The sequence below is a fragment of the Salminus brasiliensis genome, chromosome 1 (assembly GCF_030463535.1).
Source record: "Salminus brasiliensis chromosome 1, fSalBra1.hap2, whole genome shotgun sequence".
In the NCBI taxonomy this organism is placed as follows: domain Eukaryota; kingdom Metazoa; phylum Chordata; class Actinopteri; order Characiformes; family Bryconidae; genus Salminus; species Salminus brasiliensis.
In genome coordinates, this window is record NC_132878.1 from 8,595,360 (window position 1) to 8,619,795 (window position 24,436).

Genomic DNA, 24,436 nt, shown 5'->3' on the forward strand with positions numbered 1-24,436 from the left:
ACTCGTATTACAGAATTGGGTCAATGTAGTATTAGGAGTCTTGCCCAAGGACTCTTATTAGTGTAGCGCAGCACAGTCACCCAGACCGGGAATCGAACCCTGGTCTCCCACATGCTGTTGTTGTAACGCAATGGCAGGTGGTGGTGTTATCTGTTGCGCCACACCAACCACCAACCTAATGGATGACAAACAGAATCAGACAGAGTGTTAAAAAGAACTAAAAGTGACAGAAACGGCTGAGAAATCCTCCTTAGAAAACATAAAAACGGTCGGGTGAGGTCAGAAACACGCTATTTTCCTTATTTAGAAATACTTAAAAAACTAAAATTACACATAATTATTAGTAATTCAAGTATACTGTATTCTAGAGGCCAAACTTCTAAATTTCTAACATTACAATGTTGGACAAGTGTGAGGTTAGCAGTTCAGAAGTTTAGCCTCAGTGTAAATAATCTGATTATTAAAATTCTGCTAATTTAACAGGATTGTTCAAGATTGTTCTTAAAGTTCGGTTCATTTTAAGACAAGACAAGACAAGACGCCCATATTCACCATTAGTGTCGGACACAGATGGAATTTGGCCTCTGCCTTGGGCAGCGGTACCCATACACACACACACACACACAAACACACACACACACACACTCACACAAGTGATGAAACACACACAGTGTCAGTGAGCACACACGCCCTGAGCAGTGGGCTGCCATCGACAGCCCTTCACCCTCTGTGCGTTTGTCATGCTGGTCACTGGTCAATCAGCTTAGTCATGCTGGTCATACTGGTCAACCAGCTTGGTCACACTGGTCAATCAGCTGCTTAACCAGTTTGACAATGGTGGTCATACTATTCACCCACCTACATCATGCTAGTCAAACTAGTCGACCAGTTTGGTCAAGCTGGTCATACTGGTCAAACGGCTTGGTCATACTGGTCAACCAGTTTGGTCATGCTGGTCATACTGGTCAACCAGCTTGGTCATGCTGGTCATACTGGTCAACCAGCTTGGTCACACTGGTCAAGATAATCAGCTGCTTAACCAGTTTGGTCATGCTGGTCCTACTGCTCAACCAGTTTGGCCATGCTGGTCATACTGGTCAACCAGCTTGGTCACACTGGTCAACCAGCTGCTTAACCAGTTTGACAATGGTGGTCATACTATTCACCCACCTACATCATGCTAGTCAAACTAGTCGACCAGTTTGGTCATGCTGGTCATCCAGTTTGGTTATGCTGGTCATACTGGTTAACCAGTTTGGTCATAATGGTCATACTGGTCAAACCAGCTTGGGTATGCCGGTCATACTGGTCAACCAGTTTGGTCATAATGGTCAATCAATTTTCATTTACATTACATTTATGGCATTTAGCTGACGCTCTTATCCAGAGCGACTTACAAGGTGACTCGTATTACAGATGTGGGCCAATGCAGTGTTAGGAGTCTTGCCCAAGGACTCTTATTGGTGTAGAGCAGCATAGTCACCCAGACTGGGAATCGAACCCCAGTCTCCCACATGGTGTGGTAGCTCACTGGCAGGTAATGGTATTATCTGTTATTACTGGTCAACCAGTTTGGTCATGCTGGTCATACAGCATATCGAACCCACAACCCTGTCATCAATATCCCGGTGCTCTTACTGAGCCACCACTTCCCAAAAGATGTTAGACAGTTGCACCAACTGGGAATCTCTCATGATACCACTGCACTATTAGCGCAGAATAAAAAACCCAGGCACGGAAATCTTCAGTAAAGGCGAAACATTTTAATATGAATGAAACTTAAATCTTAAAGGTTTAAAAAAAGCTACTGCAAGAAAAAGGTCAGACAGTAAAACAGCGCTTCTGGCGCCCCCTGGTGTACAGTTTGATGTAACGCACAGAGGGCTTCGCTCGGTCCTTTTTGTCCTCTGTGCGGCTCCGTAGCAGGACGCTGCTGCCCAGCTCCACACACACACACACGTGGGTGCAGCAGCAGCAGCAGCAGCAGCAGCAGCATGGCGGCTCTCACGTACGACGGCTGTAATTTCTTCAGGCAGAGGCTGGTGTTGTCCACCCTGAGCGGGAAGAGGGTCAAGATCCGAAACATTCGCTCCCAAGACGACGAGCCGGGCATGCGGGGTACGTTCACTCACCCCAGAGGAGGGGTGCGCCGGACCTGCCCTTACATTAGCTGTGGTGCGAGGAGCAGCGAATGCTCATGAGCGTGTTTTTGCTCAGTTGGTGAAGTTAGACCGCGTTACAGCGATCATTTAGAGAGTTACAGCTGGAGAAGTGTCTCCCCTGCTGGAATGACCAGCCTGGCTTGGTCAAGCTGGTTGACCAGTTCAGTTCTTGGCCAGCATGTAGTAGTTACATGTTCATGTAGCTACGTTTTAGCTGGTCTGCAAGTATGGTCAACCTGTCTAAGCTAGACAACCAGTATGACCAGCTTGACCAAACTGGTCGACTAGTTTGACTAGCATGATGTAGGTGGGTGAATAGTAAGACCACCATTGTCAAACTGGTTAAGCAGCTGGTTGACCAGCATGACCAAACTGGTTGAACAGTATGACCAGCATGACCAAACTGGTCGACTAGTTTGACTAGCATGATGTAGGTGGGTGAATAGTAAGACCACCATTGTCAAACTGGTTAAGCAGCTGGTTGACCAGCATGACCAAACTGGTTGACCAGCATGACCAAACTGGTCGACTAGTTTGACTAGCATGATGTAGGTGGGTGAATAGTAAGACCACCATTGTCAAACTGGTTAAGCAGCTGGTTGACCAGCATGACCAAACTGGTTGACCAGCTTGACCAAACTGGTTGACTAGTTTGACTAGCATGATGTAGGTGGGTGAATAGTAAGACCACCATTGTCAAACTGGTTAAGCAGCTGGTTGACCAGCATGACCAAACTGGTTGACCAGCATGACCAAACTGGTCGACTAGTTTGACTAGCATGATGTAGGTGGGTGAATAGTAAGACCACCATTGTCAAACTGGTTAAGCAGCTGGTTGACCAGTATGACCAGCATGACCAAGCTGGTCGACTAGTTTGACTAGCATGACCTGGTGGATGACCAGTATATCCATCATTGTCAAACTGGTTAAGCAGCCTGACCAAGCTGGCTGTTTGTGTATTTGTGTATTTGTGTGTGTGTGTGTGTGTGTGTGTGTTTGTTCGTGTTCCTTCTGTTGGGAGGTCACCACCCCAACTCATCCCTAAAATACTAGATGGATCACCAACCATCATTCCAGAGAACACAGATCCCCTGCTCCACAGCTCCACAGTGTGTGTGTGTGTGTGTGCAATTGCACATAGCTGAATGCATTCATTATAAGGGCTGTCCACAAACATTTGGACACCTAGTGTATGTTACCTAACCTTGCTGTAAACTGTGTTTCTCCTGTCAGACTTTGAAGCTAGTTTCATCAGGCTTCTGGACAAAGTGACCAATGGCACCAGAATTGAAATCAACCAGACAGGTGGGTCCTTCCTAAGCGTTGAATCCTTAATTATTAATAAATTCATCATTCTTATGTGGTTAGTGATTGTGCCTTATTGAAACTGAAGGATATGAGGGTTAATCTGTGCCCATTCGCTCCCCACAGGAACGGTCCTGTTCTATCAGCCTGGCCTGCTGTATGGTGGCTCCGTAGAGCACGAGTGTAACACTCAGCGCTCAATTGGCTACTACCTGGAGGCCCTCATCATGCTGGCACCATTCATGAAGAATTCCCTTAAAGCCGTCCTGAAAGGCGTCACTAACGACCCGAAAGACCCCTCCGTGAGTAACTGCCCCTATGTAGAACAGGGACCCTGCGAAAGCGGCCTGTGATCAGAAATGGTCACGACTTCCAGCTTTACTGCTTTTTAAGCTTAGTTATGGACTGTGTATATACACTACATGAACACCTCCTGCACATCCCCCTGCAGAAGTTTTAATGCCATCCCATTCTAAACCCATAGGCATTAATATGAGGTTGGTCCTCCTTTTGCAGCTCTAACAGCAGCAGGTCTGGAGCTCTGCAGTTATTGAGTCAGCAGCAGAGCGTTGGAGACTTTTCTGCACACTGCTCTGAGCTCAGCACTCGGCCCTGACCCCGCTCTGTAACTTTACGTGGTCTTGCTGAGCTGCTGTGGTTCCTAAACGCCTCCACTGTTCAATAACACCACTCACAGCTGATGGAGGAAGATCTAGGAGGGAGGAAATTTCACCAGCTGACTTGTTATAGCTGTTGTTGGTGCAGCGGTGTCTCCTATTACATACAGAACATACAGATGCTCGAGTTCAGTGAGCTCTTTAAAACCTCCCAGTCTTTCACTAATGTGAGGAAAGCAGACTAGGGGTCATACTAGACATGCTGCATGGCTAGGGGCTTGATTTTATACACCTGTGGCAATGAGACTGATGAAATTCAGTGATTCAACACGTGTCCCAATACTTTTGTCAAAAAAACTATCGATACTGATGCATATTTATTTATTTATTTATTAGGGCTGTACGTGCTATTGTGTGGTATGACATACCAGCATGGTGACTCTGTAGACCAGTATCTGTAGTTTGTGCACCACCGAAGTCTCAAACATGCATTTATCTTTGTAATAAGGGCTTTGTGCTTTGTCAAGATTTCTATCTAAGTGTGCCTTTTCGTTGTTCTGCAGGTGGATTTGCTGAAAGCCACTGCTGTTCCTCTGATGAAGAAGTTTGGTATCGACGGAGAAGCTTTGGAAATAAAGGTATGATTACAGTGGATAATGTTGGGGATTTCTTGCAGTTTCGAGTGTAAGCAGTATGTTGTGGAAATCAGCTCTCTGTTTGTGGTGTTTGGTCAGGTGGTGAAGAGAGGTATTGCCCCTCATGGAGGAGGAGAGGTACACTTCACCTGTCCAGTCCGCCGGACGCTTAAACCTGTGTTGCTCACCGACCCAGGAAAGATCAAGAGGATCAGAGGAACAGCGTATCCTTCCCTAAATCAGCCCCTAGGGGCCACACATTGTCCCCACATTGTTACAACCAGTGCAGAAAATCTTTCTTTGGTATTTTGATTCTTTTTAGGGATTGTTTTTAGGCGTGGCTAAACTATCATTGGCTGTATAGAAAGGTATATGTAAATACACCGTTTCTGTGACCTTGCATACACAGTAAACGGCCCTTTTGCAGCTCAAAGCAACACAATGCACTAGGGCTGCACAGTATATCGCTTCAGCATCATCATCGCAATGGCACATCCTGCATTGCACATCCTGCGATGCAACTACGCAATGATGAGTAGTCGCATTGCAGGATGTGCAGTGTCACATAAGGCATATTAAAATGTACACATCAACTTGCTCGAAGAAATATCTACTAAAGGTAGGTCATATCTGACCAATATCATTCATTTTCTCCAATCTTGGATACAGGGAGGGCTTTAATAATACCACTTAGCAAATTCGCTGTAAAATAGGACCTTTGTAATGGTGTGTCTGTCACTCCCACTGTGGGCCAGGAAGCTTTCTTAAGAAAAAAAAACATGAAGGATCTTAACATAAAAACTGAGAATTATAGGGTTGATCCTAAATGAAATTCTTAAATAAATTAAAGAAGTTCTTTAAAGAAATGTTAAAAAATTCTTAATTCTTAATATGTCTTAATAATCAGAATTATTTTCTTAAGATTATTTTCATTAAGACCCTTGTCATCGTTTTCTTCCAATTGTAACATAGCCTTTTCCGCTGTATTGTACAGCTCATCATAAACAGTGCTTAATAACGTTTTTAATTTTTTAATATTTAGTTAGAAACGTCTGCTGGAGACCAAAATGTAGGAAAAGCAGGATCAAACTCAAACACTACCACCTCAGCCCACATGCTTCTTTACGTTTCACTGAAGGTTCTGCATCTTTCAGCTTGTCCTGAAATGCATGTGTTCAGCTCGTAGCGTGATTTGTGGAGGAAAAGTGAATTACACTCCACAGCTGTAGGGGGAGCCCAGGAGCATGAGAATTCAGTTCTTATGCAATGCAGCTTTAATGTCTATATGTACCCACTGATGAACTGGGGGTTTGTCTGTCTGTGTATGGTGTATGGATTTTGAAGTGTTAGCAGCAGCCTGTGCTCCTCACTTGTGATTAGACCCCTTGACCCTGTGTGTCAGATACTCGGTGCGTGTGTCCCCCCAAATGGCCAACAGAATAGTGGACTCCGCCAGAAGCATCTTAAACAAATTAATTCCAGACATTTACATCTACACAGACCACATGAAGGGAGCCAGTTCTGGAAAGTAAGTACTTGTCTCCCCCTCTGTTACCAATAGATGGCAGTGTTTGTTAAGGGAAAACTTGGAGACTATTTTTTCAGTGTATGCTATATGGACAAAAGTATTCAGACACCACCTTATTCATTGTTTCTTCCAAAATCAAGGGTCTTAAGAAAAGAGTTGATCCTGCTTTTGTTGGAGTAGCTGTCTCTACTGTCCAGGGAAGAAGGCTTTCACTAGATTTTGGAGGAGCATTGCTCTGAGGATTTGATTGCATTCAGCAACAAGAGCGTTAATGAGGTCGGGATGTTGGATGATCACCACCGAACCTCATCATCACCAACTCATCCCCAACTCCTCCCAAAAGTATTGGATGGAGCACCATCCATCGTTCCAGAGAACTCAATTCTCAATCTTGGGAGGAGCTTTATACCCCTCTAGCCCATGTCTGGCATTAGGCGGTCCTATTCTATTGGCAGTACCTCTTTCTCTAGAACTAGACAAGCTGTCTGTGCATTTGTACATCTATGTCAGCAATGGGTGCAACTTAAAGTAGCTGAATGCAATCATTAGAAGGGGTGTCCACAAACATTTGACCACCATAAGAGTTTGCTACTGCCCATCAATATTTGTAATTTCTACCCTGTTTATGGTGATCTTATAGAGCTTAAAGATGCTTTCCCTCCTGTTTTGGTTTGATCAGGTCACCGGGTTTCGGTTTGGTCCTAGTGGCAGAGACTGTGAACGGAACGCTTCTCAGTGCAGAGCTGGCATCCACTCCACAGAGGCAAGGAGACCCAGTGCTTCCTGAAGAGCTCGGCAAGAACTGCGCCAAGCTGCTGCTGGAGGAGATCTACAGGGTGAGTAAAGCCCTGGCACTACCCGAGTTCGTCTTTTTGGCTTTGATGCTTCTACATATGCAAATGAATTAATCTGCAGCCGATTAATTATGAGCGGACTAAGAAAATGTATTGATTATCTATCAGTTTAAAATGAAGCCTTTTTCATAGTTTCTTGCGAGTGTGCAGGGTTAAGGTATTTAGGTGTCATGCATGTCCAAATATTTGTGGACACCCCTTCTTATCAATGCATTCAGCATTTGTGATGAGGTGGGGTGGTGATCGTCCAACATCCTGGCCTCACGAACGCTCTTGCCGCTGAATGCAATCAAATCCTCACAGCAATGCTCCTCCAAAATCTAGTAGAAAGCCTTTCCTGGACAGTAAGGAGCACTGTGTAGTTCATCTGCTTCTCTCCATACAGTGTTAGCCTCCTTTTATCATGTTCTTCAATGGTCAGGACCCCACAGGACTGACCACCACAGAGCAGAGAGGTAGTATTTGGTTGGTGGGTCATTCTCAGCACTGCTGATGAATGGTGGTGACAGTGTGTTAGTGGTGTGTGTTGCGCTGGTGGTACGAGTGGATCAGACACAGCAGTGCTGCTGGAGTGTTTAAACACTGTGTCTGTCCACTCACTGTCCACTCCCTATTAGACACTCCTACCTAGTTGCTCCACCTTGTAGATGTACAGTCAGAGACAGGAGCTCTGATCTGCTGCTGCACAGTCTGTCTTGTTTGTCCTCTAGTCCTTTATCAGTGTCCACAGGATGCTGTTGGTAGACTATTCTCAGTCCAGCAGTGACGTTTTCGCCCCTGTTTGGTACTGCCAATTCACCCATCCATTTGTAGCGCCCCCTAGCACTAGGAGGTAAGGACTTAACACACATCATCTCTGATGTATGCAAAGCCAGATACCGCCTCTTTTCAAACTGCCACTGATGCATCGTTTATGAGAGTGATAAGGGGGAGAGCGCCATCTATCCACCCGGAGAGAGCACTGCCAGTTGTGCTCCCGCATAGAGTTGCCAGATTCCAGGAATTTTTAAACTTGGGAAATTTACCATGGGAATAAAATGGGAATATTCAAAGCTAAAGGTAAGAAACTTGCATATAGTTGGTAACAAAAAAAAATACTGAAGCATAAGCTTGGCTAAAATTAGATAAGAGTCCTTTATTAGTCCCACAGTGGGGAAATTCTCAGGGGAAATAATTAGATATGATGCAAAAACAGTTGAATAGCAAAGCTGCTCCTGTTCATTCCTCCAACACATGTGCAGCATAATGTCCATATATTTTTAGGTGGATTATCTGGCGGCAAAGCGACATGGCTCAGGAATCAAACCTGGGCCTCCTGGCCCATGATGGAACTGCCATTTTTTAAATTACACTACAAGCTGAGTTGTGGGGATCAGCTATTGTAATGTACTAGACAGTACTTGACAGCTTGAGTCAGGGTTTGAGGAGTCTTTTGAGATTTGCACTTCCTAATGATGACTGTGAACAAGCCATAGCCCAAGCAAGAAGACTAAGGTCTCAGGCCTTGGTGAAAGTCACCTCAGAGCTCAAATCTATGGAGTCCCAAACTTTTGCATGGTGCTAATTTCCTTTTTTTAACTATAAAAATTATACAAAAACAAAATGTTGATGTGCAGAAGCACTGCAGTTGTAGCTTCAGGCAGATGCGGTCCTTCCTAGTGTTGTAGATATCTTGTCTTTCCTGTTACTTTTTTTTTTTTTTGTTCTGAGAAGTCTTCAGTTTAGCAAGGCATGCATGTTCAGACACATGACTTGTTGAAGCACAACACTACACAGTGTTGCTTTCAGTCTCTCTGAACAACTGTAGTGTCTCACGGGCCTTCTGTCTCAACACTGGCCCTTCGTCCTCGACAGCCACCAGCCTGTCCTCAGTCCGTGGCTGGGCGGTGTATGTGGACAGAGGCAGAACGCACCCTCATGCATCATTACAAGAGAATGTGGTGAACAGGTCAGCGGTCGGAGTGTGAACAGCGGCGTGCGTCGAGGCTCCGTCAGCACATTAACACTTGAAGCTGGTCTGCTGAGCCGTGGCGATGGGATAGGGCCTGTTTTGAAGGACGCTGTGTGTTTAGTGTTGTCAGTCACATGCAAACACAGCAGGAACTGCGGCGTATTGTTGTAGGAAATATAAGAAATATGACAATAGTTGTTGTTATTATTAGATTATGAGTATTAGGGCTCACAATAAGTATTATAAGTACATCATTAAAGGTCTCAAATAATGTGTTTATTAAGTATATTAAGTTCTTTATTGGATGAGTTGTTTTACAATGTACACTGTCCAAATATTTGTGGACACCCTTTCTACTAAAAGCCTTAAGCTTCTTGAAGTTGCACCCATTGCTGACACAGATGTGCAAATCACACACACAGCTTGTCAAGTCCCTGAAGAGAATCTCTGGAATGAGGATTGGTGCTTCATCCAGTACTTTTGGGAGGAGTTGGGGAGTTAGGGATGAGTAAACAGTTAGTTACTCCAACAAAAGCAGGGTACAGTAAATAAGTAGGTGTCCCAATACTTTTGTCCATGTTGTCTATCATGCTTGAGTTCATGTGAGTTGGGTTAGTGAGGTGAATCTGGTGATTTTCTTTTTTTCTCAATACTGAATAGTATTGAAAGTAGGCCGGTCTTCTGATTGGCTGAACGGGGAGGCAGTGGGGGATTGTTAACTGAAAGTTAATATTTGAAGCAGTGGGATCTCTGACATGCCTCGGGACCACCAGCCCTGCGCGTGTGCTAGCAAGTGTGTATGCGTGTGTGTTTGCTTTGTGGTTAATCAGTGCCCTGTGGTCAGTCTGTGTAGTAAACAGCCTCTGGACGCAGACACACGCCTGGCCTTTAACAGGAGCAGATGGGATAATTTGAGCCTCTTAATGTAAGTTCACTTTGTGTTTTTGGACCAAACTCATACCGAGTCCGTCGTTCAGTCATTGTTTTGGGGGTTTTTTTTGCAGTGATTGGCCCGTTAGGATGTTGAGTGCTTTGCCTGTGTTTGCCTAGAAAACCTCCTTGGGTTTAGTGGTCGGGTTTGCCTGTATTTTTGAAGTATTTGAAAAGATTGATTGTAATTTCTGTACAAACTAGAAAATACTCCAACCACTCCTCCTCCTCCTCCTCCTCCTCCTCCTCCTTTATGCAGCGCATATTATTTTTTTTAGGGTGATGCCAGCTGTCGGACCGTTCTTTGACCTTTTCGTGGTGCTGCGTCAGCACGTAGTTCATGGCTGCCAGGAGAAACGTCTTACCTGATATTTCTAGTTAGGAAAATTCGCCGTTGGATTTGATATGATGGCTCTTGGTTCTTTGTTTATTCATTGAAAATCAGGCATTTGGTTACATTGGGCTGCTGATGTTGAAAACCTCATCCATATTAGGGTTGGACAATATGATGCATTCTGTTATCGTGATAGACAGTATGCTTTTCTAAGCATATGGAGGAGACCGTTGGTGCTTAATAAACACTGATCAGCTGCAGGTTTCATTACTAACAGTGTAATTAGACTGGTTTAATTAGATGAAGAGCAGCAGATGTTGAGTAAAAATCACTGTATCCAGTACAGGAGAGCATCTGAATAGCAGTTTATAAGAATTTGTCTCTACTGGTGTATTTAATCTGTGATTACATTACATGTATATTGTGAAAATGTCTTTAAATATCGTGATATAGTATTTTTACCATATCGCCCAGCCCTAATCCATATTAAAATAAATAAATAAATAAATAATGTTGTAAAACTAAGCTCACATTTACATTTACTGCATTTAGCTGACTTTCTTATCCAGAGCGTCTTACAAGGTTACTCATATTACATAAGTGGGCTAATGTAGTGTTAGGAGTCTTGCCCAATGACTCTTATTGGTGTAGCGCAGCGGTCACCCAGACCAGGAATCGAACCCCAGTCTTCCATGTGGTGAGGTAGCTCACTGGTAGGTAGTGGTGTTTTCTGTTGCGCCACACCAACCACCACACACGCATCTGTTAGATGGTCTTTCAAGGTGTATCCAAAGAAAATTAATAACTTTAAACCAGGAGGGCCCAGTCAGTCCTGGTCTTGGTGATCTTCCACCCTTATTTAATAACGCACCTGATCCAGGCAATGAAGACCACCTGGTAGATTTTAATGACCAAGAGTTGGCCCCCTTGACCAATCAGATGAAGGTCTGTGGTAGTATTCCTCATCATGGGATTAATTAAGGTGTTATTTCTTTTTCTACAAAGCGTCCTATAAGCATCAGAGCCGGCTGTTTCTGGCCTGAGCTCTTCAGGGTGGTTGAGCTTTAGGACCAGCAGTTGGCAACCTTGACTTCAGACCAATCCGATCGAGTTCTCTGGCAGTATTCCTCATCACACTGCACTTTAGCCTCTGGCGGCATTTGAAACGTTGTTTAAATCTGATGTTTCCGGATGTTTCTAGTCATATGTTTGCGATAATACAGCAACAGACATGCAGTTCAAACACTCCCTGAATCTGTAGAGCCCGCCCCTTTCCACTGCAGCGTAATACCAGACCGCGCTCGACTCGCATCCCGGGTTACGAGGCTGTGAAGACGTGTCCCTGCCTCTCTGCCTGTCTGACTGGTGGATTGGTGTGTGTGTCATCTGCCTCTCACCTGTAATTGGTGGATTCGTGCCATCTACGGTTTTGTGTGAAACTGACCAATGGACACTCGGAAACTCATCTTCTGCCTGTGTTCCACTACTTTTGTGAAGCTAAGACTCTGGTAAACCCGATTTAGGCACGAGAACAGTTCGGCCACAATGAGGAAAGGTATGTTTTTACATGAAATGTGAAAAATTTCTCACATGGTGCTCTAGGTCACATGGGGTCTCATTATAGGGAGAGCTGAGATTGCTCTGAACATGTAATCTAATAGGCAAGTGCCTTTAAAGGAGAACTTTAGAAGATATTGATTGATACCAATATCAAGATATGGATATTTTTCTGCTTCTCCTGGAAAGTGAACACTTTGGAGATACGAGGTTGCAAAGGGGTGGAAATTTAGATACATTTCCAGTAAATTACCGGTAACTTTCCATCTAAACTTCAGCTCGGGGACTTTGGAAATGTTCCAATATGTAAACTCTAAAATTGATTAGAATTAATAGGAAATATTGGATCATATAAATGACTGTATGATACACCAGCATCAATGTTTTTGTCAACAGCAGACATGAAGGCGTAACAGTACAAATAATGACAGTGAGTTGCAAGCAGAACTTTATAAGTGATTAACTCTTTCATTAAGCAATCACAATTTCGATCAGAAAACAATCAAAAAAACGCACCTCCTCCTAGTCTGAAATGAAATTGCTCATTAAGCTTTTCTGATTCAGCAGATAATGAGTAACTGAGATTTCACCTTGATTTAATAGCTGCTTAAATGTTTCAATGCTATTAATGTCAATAAAAATATGAACCTTGTCCAATATTACCTGACTTCAGACAGTGCTTTGGTCCGAATGTGTGCTTTTAGTAGTGGTGAGCGTCAGGTTTCTAGAAATCATCTGGACATATGCTGTACATGTGATGGAGGAATGGACAGTGCAGCAGGGGCTGTGCTCTCAATAGCCCTGCAGTGTGTAATGAGCAATGTGCCTGGGATTGAGGAGCAGCTTTGCTATTCAACTGTTTTGGTATCATATCTTATTATTTTAGCCAAGATTATGATTCAGTATTTTTTTTTTTTACCAACTATATGCAAGTTTCTTACCGTTAGCTTCGAACATTCCCATTTTATTCCCAATGATTCCCATAATTACTCATTAGTTCTTGTTAATTACCATGGTAAATTTCCCAACTTTGAAAATTCCCCAAGTTTTGCAACCCTGGATTAAAGGTGATTTCATCGTATTTGCTCTTCTTTCACCTCTCCAGAGTCGGGGTGCTTTCTTTTTATTTGAAGATGGGCTGCCACCTTTCTGAGTGACGCAGGCTGATGTTTGCTCTGTGTGTTTTTGTCAGCGCTGCCTGTTGTTTCAGCAGGTCGCTAGATTTGTGCTTAGGATCGCGTGTGTGTGTGTGTGTGTGTGTGTGTGTGTGTGTGTGTGTGTGTGTGTGTGTGTGTGTGTGTGTGTGTGTGTGTGTGTGTGTTTGTTCATCAAGACTTATCTGCTACCCGTTTACCTTTCCATTCTTACCAGTTCATGCACTGGATTTCTCTGCATATCCGTGGCTCACGCCAGCACGCCCCTGGCTTCGTGTTAAAACGGACGTTTATTCTTTCCTTTCCTCAGTTTTCCTTGGTTTTAGTCGCTGAACCAATCGGTCGGCCTGACGGCATTTGAATGCGGGCTGTGCCGCTCCGCAGGTTGAACAGTGGAGCTCAGTGTGAGGTCGGGATAATTGAATTTGAGCGTCGCCGTTACACAAACAAGTGACGGATATGACCGGGAGCACGAGGTAGGAGGGGTCGGTCAGTGTGGTCACAGGATCAGGGCTGTGATTTATGTAAGAAAGTCAGAGGTCAGGAGCTTGGAGCTGTTCTCGCAGTGTGTTGTGCGCATGTGTGTGAGGACGTGCTGGGTGAAGCGAACTGCCTCTCGTTTACCTAGGAGAGACATTTTCTGGTACTGATGGCCTGAGGACTACAAGTCCTACAAGCCGAGAGGAGACATAAGCATTCCGACTCCACATCAGCCTCCAGCCTTGCCCAGCATCGCTACTGCAGTATTGGCGCTGTCCGCCGTCCTTGCCTAGCATTGCTACTGCGGTGTTTGTGCATCTAATGCCACAGTAGGGATGCTACCGCTGTGGTAGGGATGCTGGGTGAGGCTGGTGGCCGCCACCCAGCATCGCTACCACGGTGTTAGTCACAAGCCATGTTCACAAGGTTCTGGACCCTTCACATTTACAAATGTGGTCTACTGGGGGCAAGACTTGAATCTTTTACCAGGCAGGCTCTCGGTAAATGGTATATAAAACATAACAGAGGTCATTTTATGCCACAGAACCTTTTTTACAATAAAGAGCAGATATTTTGGTCCCAGACTCCCCACTGTTGAAATGACAGGCGATTCTGTTCAGCCAATGGCAAAACTAGGCTTGTCTGTTTTTTCTTGTTTTGTTTTTTTTTTCTGCCTTTTTCTCTCCTTATGCTTCATTTTCTAGTTTTTTTATATACTTTTTTCATTTTGTTCCTCTTTCTTTCTTTTCCTGGCTTAGTTTTATTTATTTATTTTTTTTATCTCTTTCTTCTCTCTCTGATTCTTTCCATCGGTCTCTAGTTACTTAATTTTCTAACTATTTTTTCCTTTTTCCATGAAAAATCATAGTTTATTTTATTTATCATAATCCTTTATTTTGTTTCTATTTTTATTATTTTTTTTATTTTCTTTCCACTCTAGCTTTCTTTCTTTCCTCTATTTTTTTCTTTAATTATTTATTTTTCTCTTCTTTTTTTTTTTTTCTTTTCACTCTCTCTTTCATTTTGTATTCGGATGAGTTTCATGAATACTTTCATTTAGAAACTCTTAGTGCATCCAACACTAAAGACAGTGTGAAGCTTCTTATTAATACGGCTCTAATCACAGTAGGTCACAGAAAGCTCCAGTTCTGCTCTCTGGAAAAGTGGACTCTGTTGTTTTAAGGAGTTTTAAAATGGTCCAAATGATGCAGCCACTTTAATTTTACTGCTAAATCTTTATTTCACCTCTTAAACATTCAGGAGCTGCTAGTGGGTTCATCCCTCCGTTCCTCATTCCTGTAACTTAATTCTAAAAAAAAATCATGGTTTACATATAGTTACTGAGTAATACTGTGTCTGAGGACGAGTCTGAGACTTTAAGGGGTTAAAGATACCCCCATATCCTACATGTTTTCTGTATTGTAGGAGCTGAAACACTCCCCAGCACTAATGTGGGTGTGTAGAGGGAGCGGCATGTGGCTCAGAATCTTTGGGACTTTTCCAACGTCCTGTTTGGCTGCCTCACGCCGTTTGTGTTATCGGATCTGAAGCTCCGGTGGGTTGACGCTTTGTGACGGCTGAAGAGGTTTAAGTAGTGCTGAACTGATACTAACCCTGCTAGCTGAAGTAGAGCAGGATGTTTCTCAGTCAAGTGCGGAGGATGGGCAGGTTTGGGAGCTTCGGTCGTCAGCAGCCTTATGGACCCGGGCGCTGTTAACGTTAAGATGGAGGTAACTTGCAGTACTGGATGCTGTGTTAAATACTGTCATACAGTTGCCCTGAGATATTAACCCTTACAGGTAGAGAGTAAGTGCTTTCATTTTGCTATATTATGTAAATGATATTATATAAATACATATTTAATGGCAGAATATGTTTGAAATCCGTCAGATAATGAATTACTTTTGCATTTAATTAATATTCTGTATTGATGGGTTCATGTATGTGATTCCCAGTTGGCAAAAAGTCTGCCAAACAAGATTGCACACAAGAAAACACACAAGGCTCCATCACTGTCCATATTTCTGCTGCTGTTTGTCTAGAGGAGGAAGACTTGGATCGCAGTGCCTTCATCTACAAACTCATCTTACAGCGTCAGCTTCAGGGATAAACTGCTGTAGGCTGAACAGGCCGATGTATGTAAATCAGTTGGAGTTTAAAGGAGGCTGTTTTTGCAGCTTAGTCTCCATATAAGGACGGAATGGGCTGAAGAGTGAACGCTAGGTCTACATATCGCTACATCTGTCCTACTTCATCTCGCAGAACTTTACTGGGTTTTATGGTTAAAAGGTGGCAACATTTCTTGTAAGTGTTTTTTCTGCTTGCCTGTTGTCTTCGTGAAGTTCCCTCCTGAGCTAGTCAGCCCAGCTCTCAGCAGCACATCGGTGGGTCTAAGCTAACGTCAACAACGAAGCCTCAGTTCTTTTATATGATTATGTGATTGAATCATATGCACGCTGAGCAGATGTTCTTGCAGCAGCAGTAAATGGGGCACGTGAGCAGTCTTCGCCTAGACTAGCCCCTGTGTCTGAACACAAGGCCTTGTATATGCACAGTAATGGGAAAATGGCCTTGCTAAGCCATCCGACATTCCTCCACTTATTAGGATGCCGTCGAGGACGAAAACACGACCTATATGACGCTTTCTAGACTTGGCCTGGAGCTTCTGCCAAGCTCTCAGGAGTGTTTCAACGCAGGCTGCTGTTTGAATAAGGCACAACACACGGCAGGCAATCAGAGCGAGTGCCATTTATATACATGAATCATTAAGGCACAGTTGCAGAAATTCAAAGGAATAAATCTGATCTGATCAGAGTATCTGGACTGTTTGATTTAGTTTAGTCGAGATTTTTCTTAAAATCACAGTTTTATAGTGTTTAATATCTTATAATCCAGCCTGACTCTCCTCCCTGACCAATCAGCTCCCAGCTACTTTACACAAAGCAGTCTAATCACTTCCTGTGTGTGTAGTGGTACACCCTCTGGACTGATATCTCTAGTTGTATAACTGGTTTATAGTGGGTGAGTGTGCTGTGTGTGTGATTGGGGTTTCTATAGTGTGTGTGTGTGTGTGTGTGTGTGTGTGTGTGTGTGTGTGTGTGTGTGTGTGTGTGTGTTAGCATTAGCATTAGCCTCCACTCGGTTCTGAATGGGCTCTTCAGTGCTGGTTTATAAACAGAGAAAGGTGAGTGGTTCTCCGGTTCTCCCGCTGGTAAAACAGTTTTCCACATGTTCCACTATAGCCGATCCCCGATACTTTCAATTATGACCCTCTGGATCGGATTGGGATGTCCCTAATTATAATAATTAGTAATAATAATTAATAATAATTAATTAATAATTAAAAGGTCCAATGATTCTGCTTCTAAGTTAGGAAGTGTCTAAAAATGACCAGAAGAAGAAGTATTATTATTATTATTATTATTATTATTATTATTTTAAGAAAGATAAGATAATCTTTTATTAGTCCCACAGTGGGGAAATTCTCAGTGTCACAGCAGCAAAGGATAGCAAGACACTCAGATGCAAAAACGTAGATAAATTACCACTGTATACACAATATAAATAATAGAAGTAAAAAAACAGTAACAATATTATTTACAGATTATTTACAGATAATTGCAAATTGATCCTTAAAATCTGACCCTTAAACTTTGGTTAGTACATCTGCTGATGCTTACAGGAAAATTACTGTTGATTTGTCGGGAAGTAATAAAAGATGCCCGTAGAGATGAGGTAGTCCAGTTTGTTTTTGAGGGAGTGGACGATGGAGAGGAGAGGAGAGGTAAAAGCCTCTCGGCTGGAGTTAGCCTTTAGCCTATCCTGGATCTCTGTTTGCTCTACTGGCTTTCACCATCGTGTATCGAGTTAGAGCTCCCCTGCTGCGGACACTAGAACCGGAAAAGCCGTGGTCATGAGGCTGGTTCCTGTAGCAACCCGTATTCCCATAACTAGCAGGGTGTGGAGGTGATGAGCTGCTCTCCAGTATCTGCAACACCACATTCTTCTGAAGTCGTCGTCATGTTTTACTGTTTCTCAAGCTTTGACTAGAGACTCTTTCTAGTGGGAGGTGTGTATGTAAATTTGGGGGGAGTAAGTGTAACGAGTCTAGACTGTTATGTAAAGTTTAGGAGTTTTGGATTTGACCCGTTTTCCAGCTCGATTTTGGTTCTGCTGGATTGAGCTGTGTTCACTCTTATTATTCATCTACGCCGAGATTAATACGCTTTGACCTATGAGAGCATGTTTGATTGTCTTAATTAACAAACTGTGTGTGTGTCTCTCTCTCTCATTCTCGTTCTCGCTCTCTCGTTTTCACTCTCTCTCTCTCTCAGGGGGGCTGTGTGGATTCGACCAATCAGAGCCTGGCTCTTCTCTACATGACTCTAGGCCAGCAGGATGTGTCCAAAACCCTCCTAGGTCCTCTCTCCCCATACACGTAAGTCAGCCTCTCTCTCTCTCTGGATCTCTCCCACCTCCCCTTTTTTCTCTCGTCCTCTGCCCTCCCCTCACCTGTGTGTTACTGTGTGCCAGACAGAGGTCACTGATCAGAGGAAACACTGGTGTAAACATCACCTTACTTGGAAAAAACCTTGCGTTTCTCCACTGACCCTTGCTCACTGACCTTTGCAATCAAACTGCTCATTTTGGTCGCAAGTGAGGAGAGTGCATTTTCTATTGCTGCCATAGGGGTCTGTCTCACACTCTCTATAAAATATTATTACTATTGTTATTAATGGAACCTGTAATGTTCTGTAAGGCCATTGTCACTCACCTAAGGCCATTTTCACACTTGTCCTGAATACACAAATCTGTACCCAGGACTGATTCTGTGCTCGTTTTTTTAATAATTTTTCATAATTCATAATTTTCATAATTTTCCTTGGATACAAAAACTCAAGCAGTGAAGAACCGCGCTTTCTGGAGTCATGGGCATTTCACTATACAGGTACACCTGCAGAGAAGGAGCTGCTCTAGTAGGAGAAGGTTTTTTGGCCATGCTAAGATAAGATCAGTCTAGATAAGCAGACCACACCAGAGTCCACTTGAAGCGAACCCCGGGTCACTGATTTCAGGAGGAGAGCTTTCACACTTGACCGAACGTACCAAACTCTTACAATAGTGTTACTGAACAATACTGAACTGAACAATAACAATACCAAGCCTTTACTGGGAAAAAGCCCTGTTCTGACGAGATTAGTTGTACATGGGGAGGTGGGTAATGTGGATACTCTATTTACACAATGCCACCTCCTCCAAAAAACTTGATAAATGATAACCGTCTTGTAACTCAGTCATAGTAATAATTAAATTTTAGTGCTAAATGTTCATACCTGTATGTAGGCTATACATTAAGCTACACAGTGAAATCCAGAAGACAGAGGTCACTGTGTAGCTTAATGTATAGCCTACATACAGGTATGAGCATGCAGCTGCTAATTTACACTAAAATTTTATTATTATGTCGATTCGTGCAGGATTGATATAACCTGAGGTGATTTTACGGCTTATTTGTACAGAAGGTAAAAGGCACTGGAGGAGCGCTCGGACTTGGTGCTTTTGAAGGGGCATAAATTCACTGAGAAACTCTGGTAATAATAAAATTTTCCTGTCTTCCCATGTAAAACGAATCCCCTGAATGTGGCTAAAGAGAAACCGAGTTAAACAATACAATAAACTCACTGAAGAGTCACTGCAGATGTTCCTTCCCACAAGCGTAAATCATAAACCAGCCCTGGTATCTGCTGACAGAACTGTAGAATCGTCCCGCGTTTCAAAGCCTTCTCACAGCTCTTAGCCAGTGGGCTACTGACAGCCACAATTCACACCATAGCATTTCTGTATCTCCAGCAAGCTGGCCCACATACACTATTTAGACAAAAGTATTGGGACACCAGCTTATTCATCGTTTCCTCTGAAATCAAGAGTAAAAAAAATTACTACTTCTACTAGATTTTGGAGGAGCATTGCTGTAAGGATTTGATTGCATTCTGCGACAAGAGCGTTAATGAGGTCCAGATGTTGGATGATCTCCACCCCACCTCATCATCCCCATCATTACAGAAAATTGAGTCCGTTCCACTGCTCGACAGTTTAATGCTGGGGGGCTTTATACCCCTCTAGTCCACGCCTGGCATTAGGCAGCATGGTGCCAACAGGTTCATGGTTATATGCTCCAGTCTCGAGTTCTATTGGCTATTAATAATTCTGTACAGGGACCAGACAAGCTGTGTTTGTGAGCATTTGCACACCTGTTTCAGCAGTAGGTGCAACTTTAAGTAGCTGAATACTTTCATTAGAAGGGGTGTCCACAAACATTTGGACATACAGTGTACAGAGATCGTGAGGTGGAGGTGGATGCTGATGGGGAGCTGAGGGGCATAAACGAATGGAAGTAGTTCTATTCAGGTTCTGAGGTCTAGAGGACCAGCTTCACAGAGATCATTACTGCACTAGATACAGATCAGCATCTTTTGCTACCACTGAAACTCAGGAATTTGCAATGTCTGATGGACAGTGATGGAGAAAGGAGGCTTTCTGAAGCTTCAAATTAAGTGATTGACTTCAGATTGCTTAGAGCAGGGTCACTGTTTCGAGACGTTAGCACCATCTGCTGGTCACCCAGGAGTCACCCGAATTTTTTAGCATGTATTTTCATTATTTTACTTTTTTGTGTGGATTTATTTTATTTATTTATTTATATATACACACTAAACGGACAAAAGTGTTTGGACACCTGCTCATTCATTGTTTCTTTGAGAACTACTCTAGCCCACATCTGACATCAGGCATGGTGCTGTCTTTAGACCGCTGAACAGAGACTCCTAGTCTGTTGGCAGTACTTCCCTACAGGGCGTAGACAAACATTTGGACTATATAGTGAAGATCTAGTGTGTCTTTCAGGCCTTTGACAATATGCTGACTGTTATTTCAACAGGTGCAGACCAGTACAGTGGTGCATTCCACATTTCTGTGTTTGTGATTTGAAACTCCCAGGAGGCCTTCTTGAGGTGTGGAGCAGACGTGGACTGTGAACTGTCCATTTTCAGTTATCATGGTACCGGTGCTGTGTCCTGATCAAGTACAGTACTATGATAACTGAACATTGGCGGTGCCAACACAATGCATTTCCTCTCAGTTTCCCCTCAGCTTTTGTGTCAGATCCTTGTGTCCTCATGGACAGCATACAGATCCAACAAGACTGCACTACATGGACAGAAGAGCATATTGCCAGGGACCGCTGGTAAAGAGTAGCACTGCCAGAATTTGCTAAGCTGGTGCTGGTTAGTTAGGTCCCCCTTGTGCCACCAAAACAGCTCTGACCCTTTGAGGCATGGACATCGCAAGACCTCTGAAGGTGTCCTGCATTAGCAGCAGATGCTTTAAGACCTGTGAGGTGGGGCCTCCATGAGCATCAATGACCCTGACACTGGTTTGCCAGCACTTTTGGTAGGTACCAGAAACCCCCCACAGGACCTGCCTGGTGTTTTAGAGAGGATCTGACCCAGTTGTGTGGCCATCACAATGTTGCATTGGTCAAAGCGTCTCAGATTCTCAGGTTTGTCCTGCTTCCAGCAAATCTTTAAGAACTGACTGTTCACTTGCTGCCTAATATGTAGATCCCACCCCTTGACAGGTGCCACTGCAACCAGATAACCAATGTTATTCACTCCAGCCTTCAGTGGTTTTAATGTGATGGCAGATTCTGTATAAATCTACACAGTATGACCTGGAAGGGACTTCAGGTGTGATGCTACAGTGTGTGTGTGTGTGTGTGTGTGTGAGACATATGACCAGGTCTCACTCCTCCGTATTGCTGTTGGGCTGAATGACTATCTTGATTCATTAAGATATACACAGAAACCTTCAGCGTGGTCACATGACCCAGTTCTGCAGCCCTCAGTGATATCACGATTAGAAATCAGTATACAAATATCACAATAACCATAACAGGCAGTACACTGTGCAGCACTGGCGTCGAACCCCTGTATTCGTCACCGTGCTTGGCCTAGCCTTGCCTGAGGTGCTGCAGGCACGCAATGTCCCGGGTCATGGTCAGTCCTGACGCAGAAAGCACGGCAAGACCAAAGCAAACCCTGACCTTCTGCCTGCCCCCACCTGACAGCCGTGTAGATGTTTGCCTTCACCCAGGTGCATGATGCCATGTGTGTTTGCGTGTGGAAGACAGAGCAGGGCTGTTTGTTTGGTTTGTTGCTTGTTTGAGGTTGAAAGTGCAGTGTATTCTTGTGCCCTGCAGGATCGAGTTCCTCCGCCACATCCGGGACTTCTTCCAGATCATGTTCAAGATCGAGACGCAGCAAGCAGACGAAGACAAGCAGAAAGGAGGAGACAAAGTCCTGATGACCTGTGTAGGAGCGGGTTACACCAACATCAGCAAGGCCATCAAATAGAGACTCCTCTCCCCAAACTCCACATCAGCCGTGCATCACAATATCTCATTATCATAGATGAATTATTACTTCTCTGCAGTTTTTTCTTTCTTTATTGATATTCTGAAGTGTTTTGTATTATGAAAGTTTTTTGTACAATGTACAGTTTGCTTTTGAAGGTAAGGAACAAAATAAATGATCTTTGAGACTGTTTACTTTATTTGGTAATAACTGGACTACACTGACTCATCTTTAACACACAGCCAGTCATACTCTATTTTGTAATCCAGTTTAAATCTGAAATTAAAAAAAAATATATATATATTTTTTATTTTTTTTATTTTATGGGAAGCACCTTCTGGACCAAGGGCTAAGTTCACAAAAGCTTTCCAAAGAGAAAATGTGAGATAAATCTTAAGATATAGACTAAGAAGCTCATAGGAATGTTCATAAATGTAATTATTGAAAATTATTTTTGAATTAGAACTTTTTTGTTGATTCTTATTTAGCTGTGGTGTAATGGTGCTGTGGTGTTGTACAGCTTATGGTAATACATGAGACACATTTTTCACTTTCTATTCTTCTGTTAAATCAATGCAAAATGAAGGAAAATCCATATCAGTGCACAAAGGAAGCTGGAGGAAGCCGCTAACAGGGAAAATGAAATATGAAATTTGTGACATGAAGTCCAAAATTCATTATTTTCCTTATGTAGAAACTAAATGGAGTTATGTAATGAATAAAGGTTTGGGAGAAGAGAAGGACCATGCCTATACTCCTCTCCATTACTACGCACTATAAAACGGGGCTGGCTTTGGGTCATCAGCTTGAAGCCCTCCCAGAACTCTAGTCCAAATTTCTTGAGTTCTCCTTCACTGCCTCAGCTAGCAAGCGTGGTTCGCACTTCGCAAACATTACTTTAAGAACAAACAAAAATTGAACTATTTAAACTGAGCTTTTTAGAGACCGACCCTCTGAACTCTAGTGACATTTTTGTTGTCATGCTGGACCCTGGCTTATAACTCACATCAATGACAATATTAGCCATTTTAATGTCCACAAAAAACAAACAAAAAAACTGCCAACATGGCCATGTGAAGCAATCCTGGCCAGAGCATGATGCGTATTGAAGTTTCCAACGTGGCCTGGGGAGCCTCACAGAGTTTAAATCCTGAGCCATGCAACTTTGCCATCTACAGCTGGAGGCGGAGAGAGCACAATTGGCTGTGCTTTCTTCCGCAGTCATTCTTATAGCTGTGTTGGCAGACACAGGCGTCTGTTAGCTGGTGTGGTGGAACTGGGGACCTGGTGCTTTCCTTGGCTGCATCGGCATCAGTTCAAAAAGAGGCGGTTCCTGGCTCCACGTGTCAGGAGCATTGCTAGTGCTAGGGGGCACTACTAGTGGGTGGGGTAATTGGCAATACCAAATTTGGAGGAAAAAGGAAAAAAAGTGCCAAACAAACCACAAAAGTACAGCATTTACCATCAGAAAGACACCAGACAAGATTCATCTTCATGGATATTTAGACTAGTGTTTTCAGATGTTCGGGTCCCTCTTAGCAAGGTGTTCAATGAAAAAATGCATCGTCAGATGTGTAAGGAGGAAATCCTTGCTGTCAAAAATCTCCAGAGCAAGACTCAATTTACCCGAGAACATCTAGACAAAGACCAGAACATCTGGAACAGTGTGCTTTGGACAGATGTCTCATCTAATGTTTAATTTTTCTTTGGGCACAACAAAAGAAATGGTTGGCACAAGAACCCCATACAGAGTGTGAAGCATTGAGGTGGAGATGTCATGGTTTGGTGCTGCTTTGCTGCAGCAGGGTCTAGCAAGCTCTCCTTCATAGAATCTACTATGAATTCCTTATTGTGGAGAGGGTGCTTGAGGAGACAATCTGTCTAAAAACTCAGCTAAAGCAGAGGTAGGCCATGCAACATGACAATGACCCAAACATCCAGTAAATCCACCAAGATATGGCTCAGAAGAAAGACATTGAGAGTTCTGGTTGTTAAGTGAATGGAGACTCATTCTTGAGCTTTCTGAGCGTCTGGGGCATTTGGGATTCCTGATCTGCTCCAGCCAGATCCTCCCTCGCCATATAATCAAGCTGAATTCCATCCTCTGACTGAGGGGTCCGGATTCTCTGGTCTACCTCCTCTTCCAGTTTCACATTCTGGCAGGACTGTACGCCTGTGGAAACGTACTTGGTATCCCAGTACATGTCCGTCCTCTCCACTCCCACCTCGGATATTTCAGCATCACTGGGTTCTTGCTTAATAGTCGCTAGGCCTGTGTCCAAGGACGGTGTGGTGCTGGAAGAAGGACTGTTCGGATCACTGCAGGGCCAAAACAGGGGGTCCGAAGAAGGTGAATTATTGCAGTCAGTGGTGGCGGATTTTTCATCCTGGACAGTTCGTCTCAATCTGGATCTGATCAGAGAAACAGAAGAGCATTGTCACTTTCAGTTGCTATATTTAATGACCCTGCTGAAAAATCTAATGGTTTAACTGGTTTTAGATCCTTGATGGTCAAGG

The 24,436-nt window shown here is 43.5% G+C and overlaps 1 protein-coding gene across 1 annotated transcript; it reads left to right on the forward strand.

Moving 5' to 3' along the window:
• Positions 1-1,935: 1,935 nt before the first annotated feature.
• Positions 1,936-22,118, forward strand: rcl1 (RNA terminal phosphate cyclase-like 1). The gene is made up of 9 exons (XM_072692756.1): positions 1,936-2,118; positions 3,397-3,468; positions 3,595-3,770; positions 4,649-4,723; positions 4,820-4,944; positions 6,123-6,248; positions 6,928-7,084; positions 17,843-17,946; positions 21,766-22,118. The coding sequence occupies exons 1-9, from the start codon at positions 1,995-1,997 to the stop codon at positions 21,917-21,919; spliced, it is 1,113 nt and encodes a 370-aa protein (XP_072548857.1). The 5' UTR covers positions 1,936-1,994; the 3' UTR covers positions 21,920-22,118.
• Positions 22,119-24,436: the final 2,318 nt, after the last annotated feature.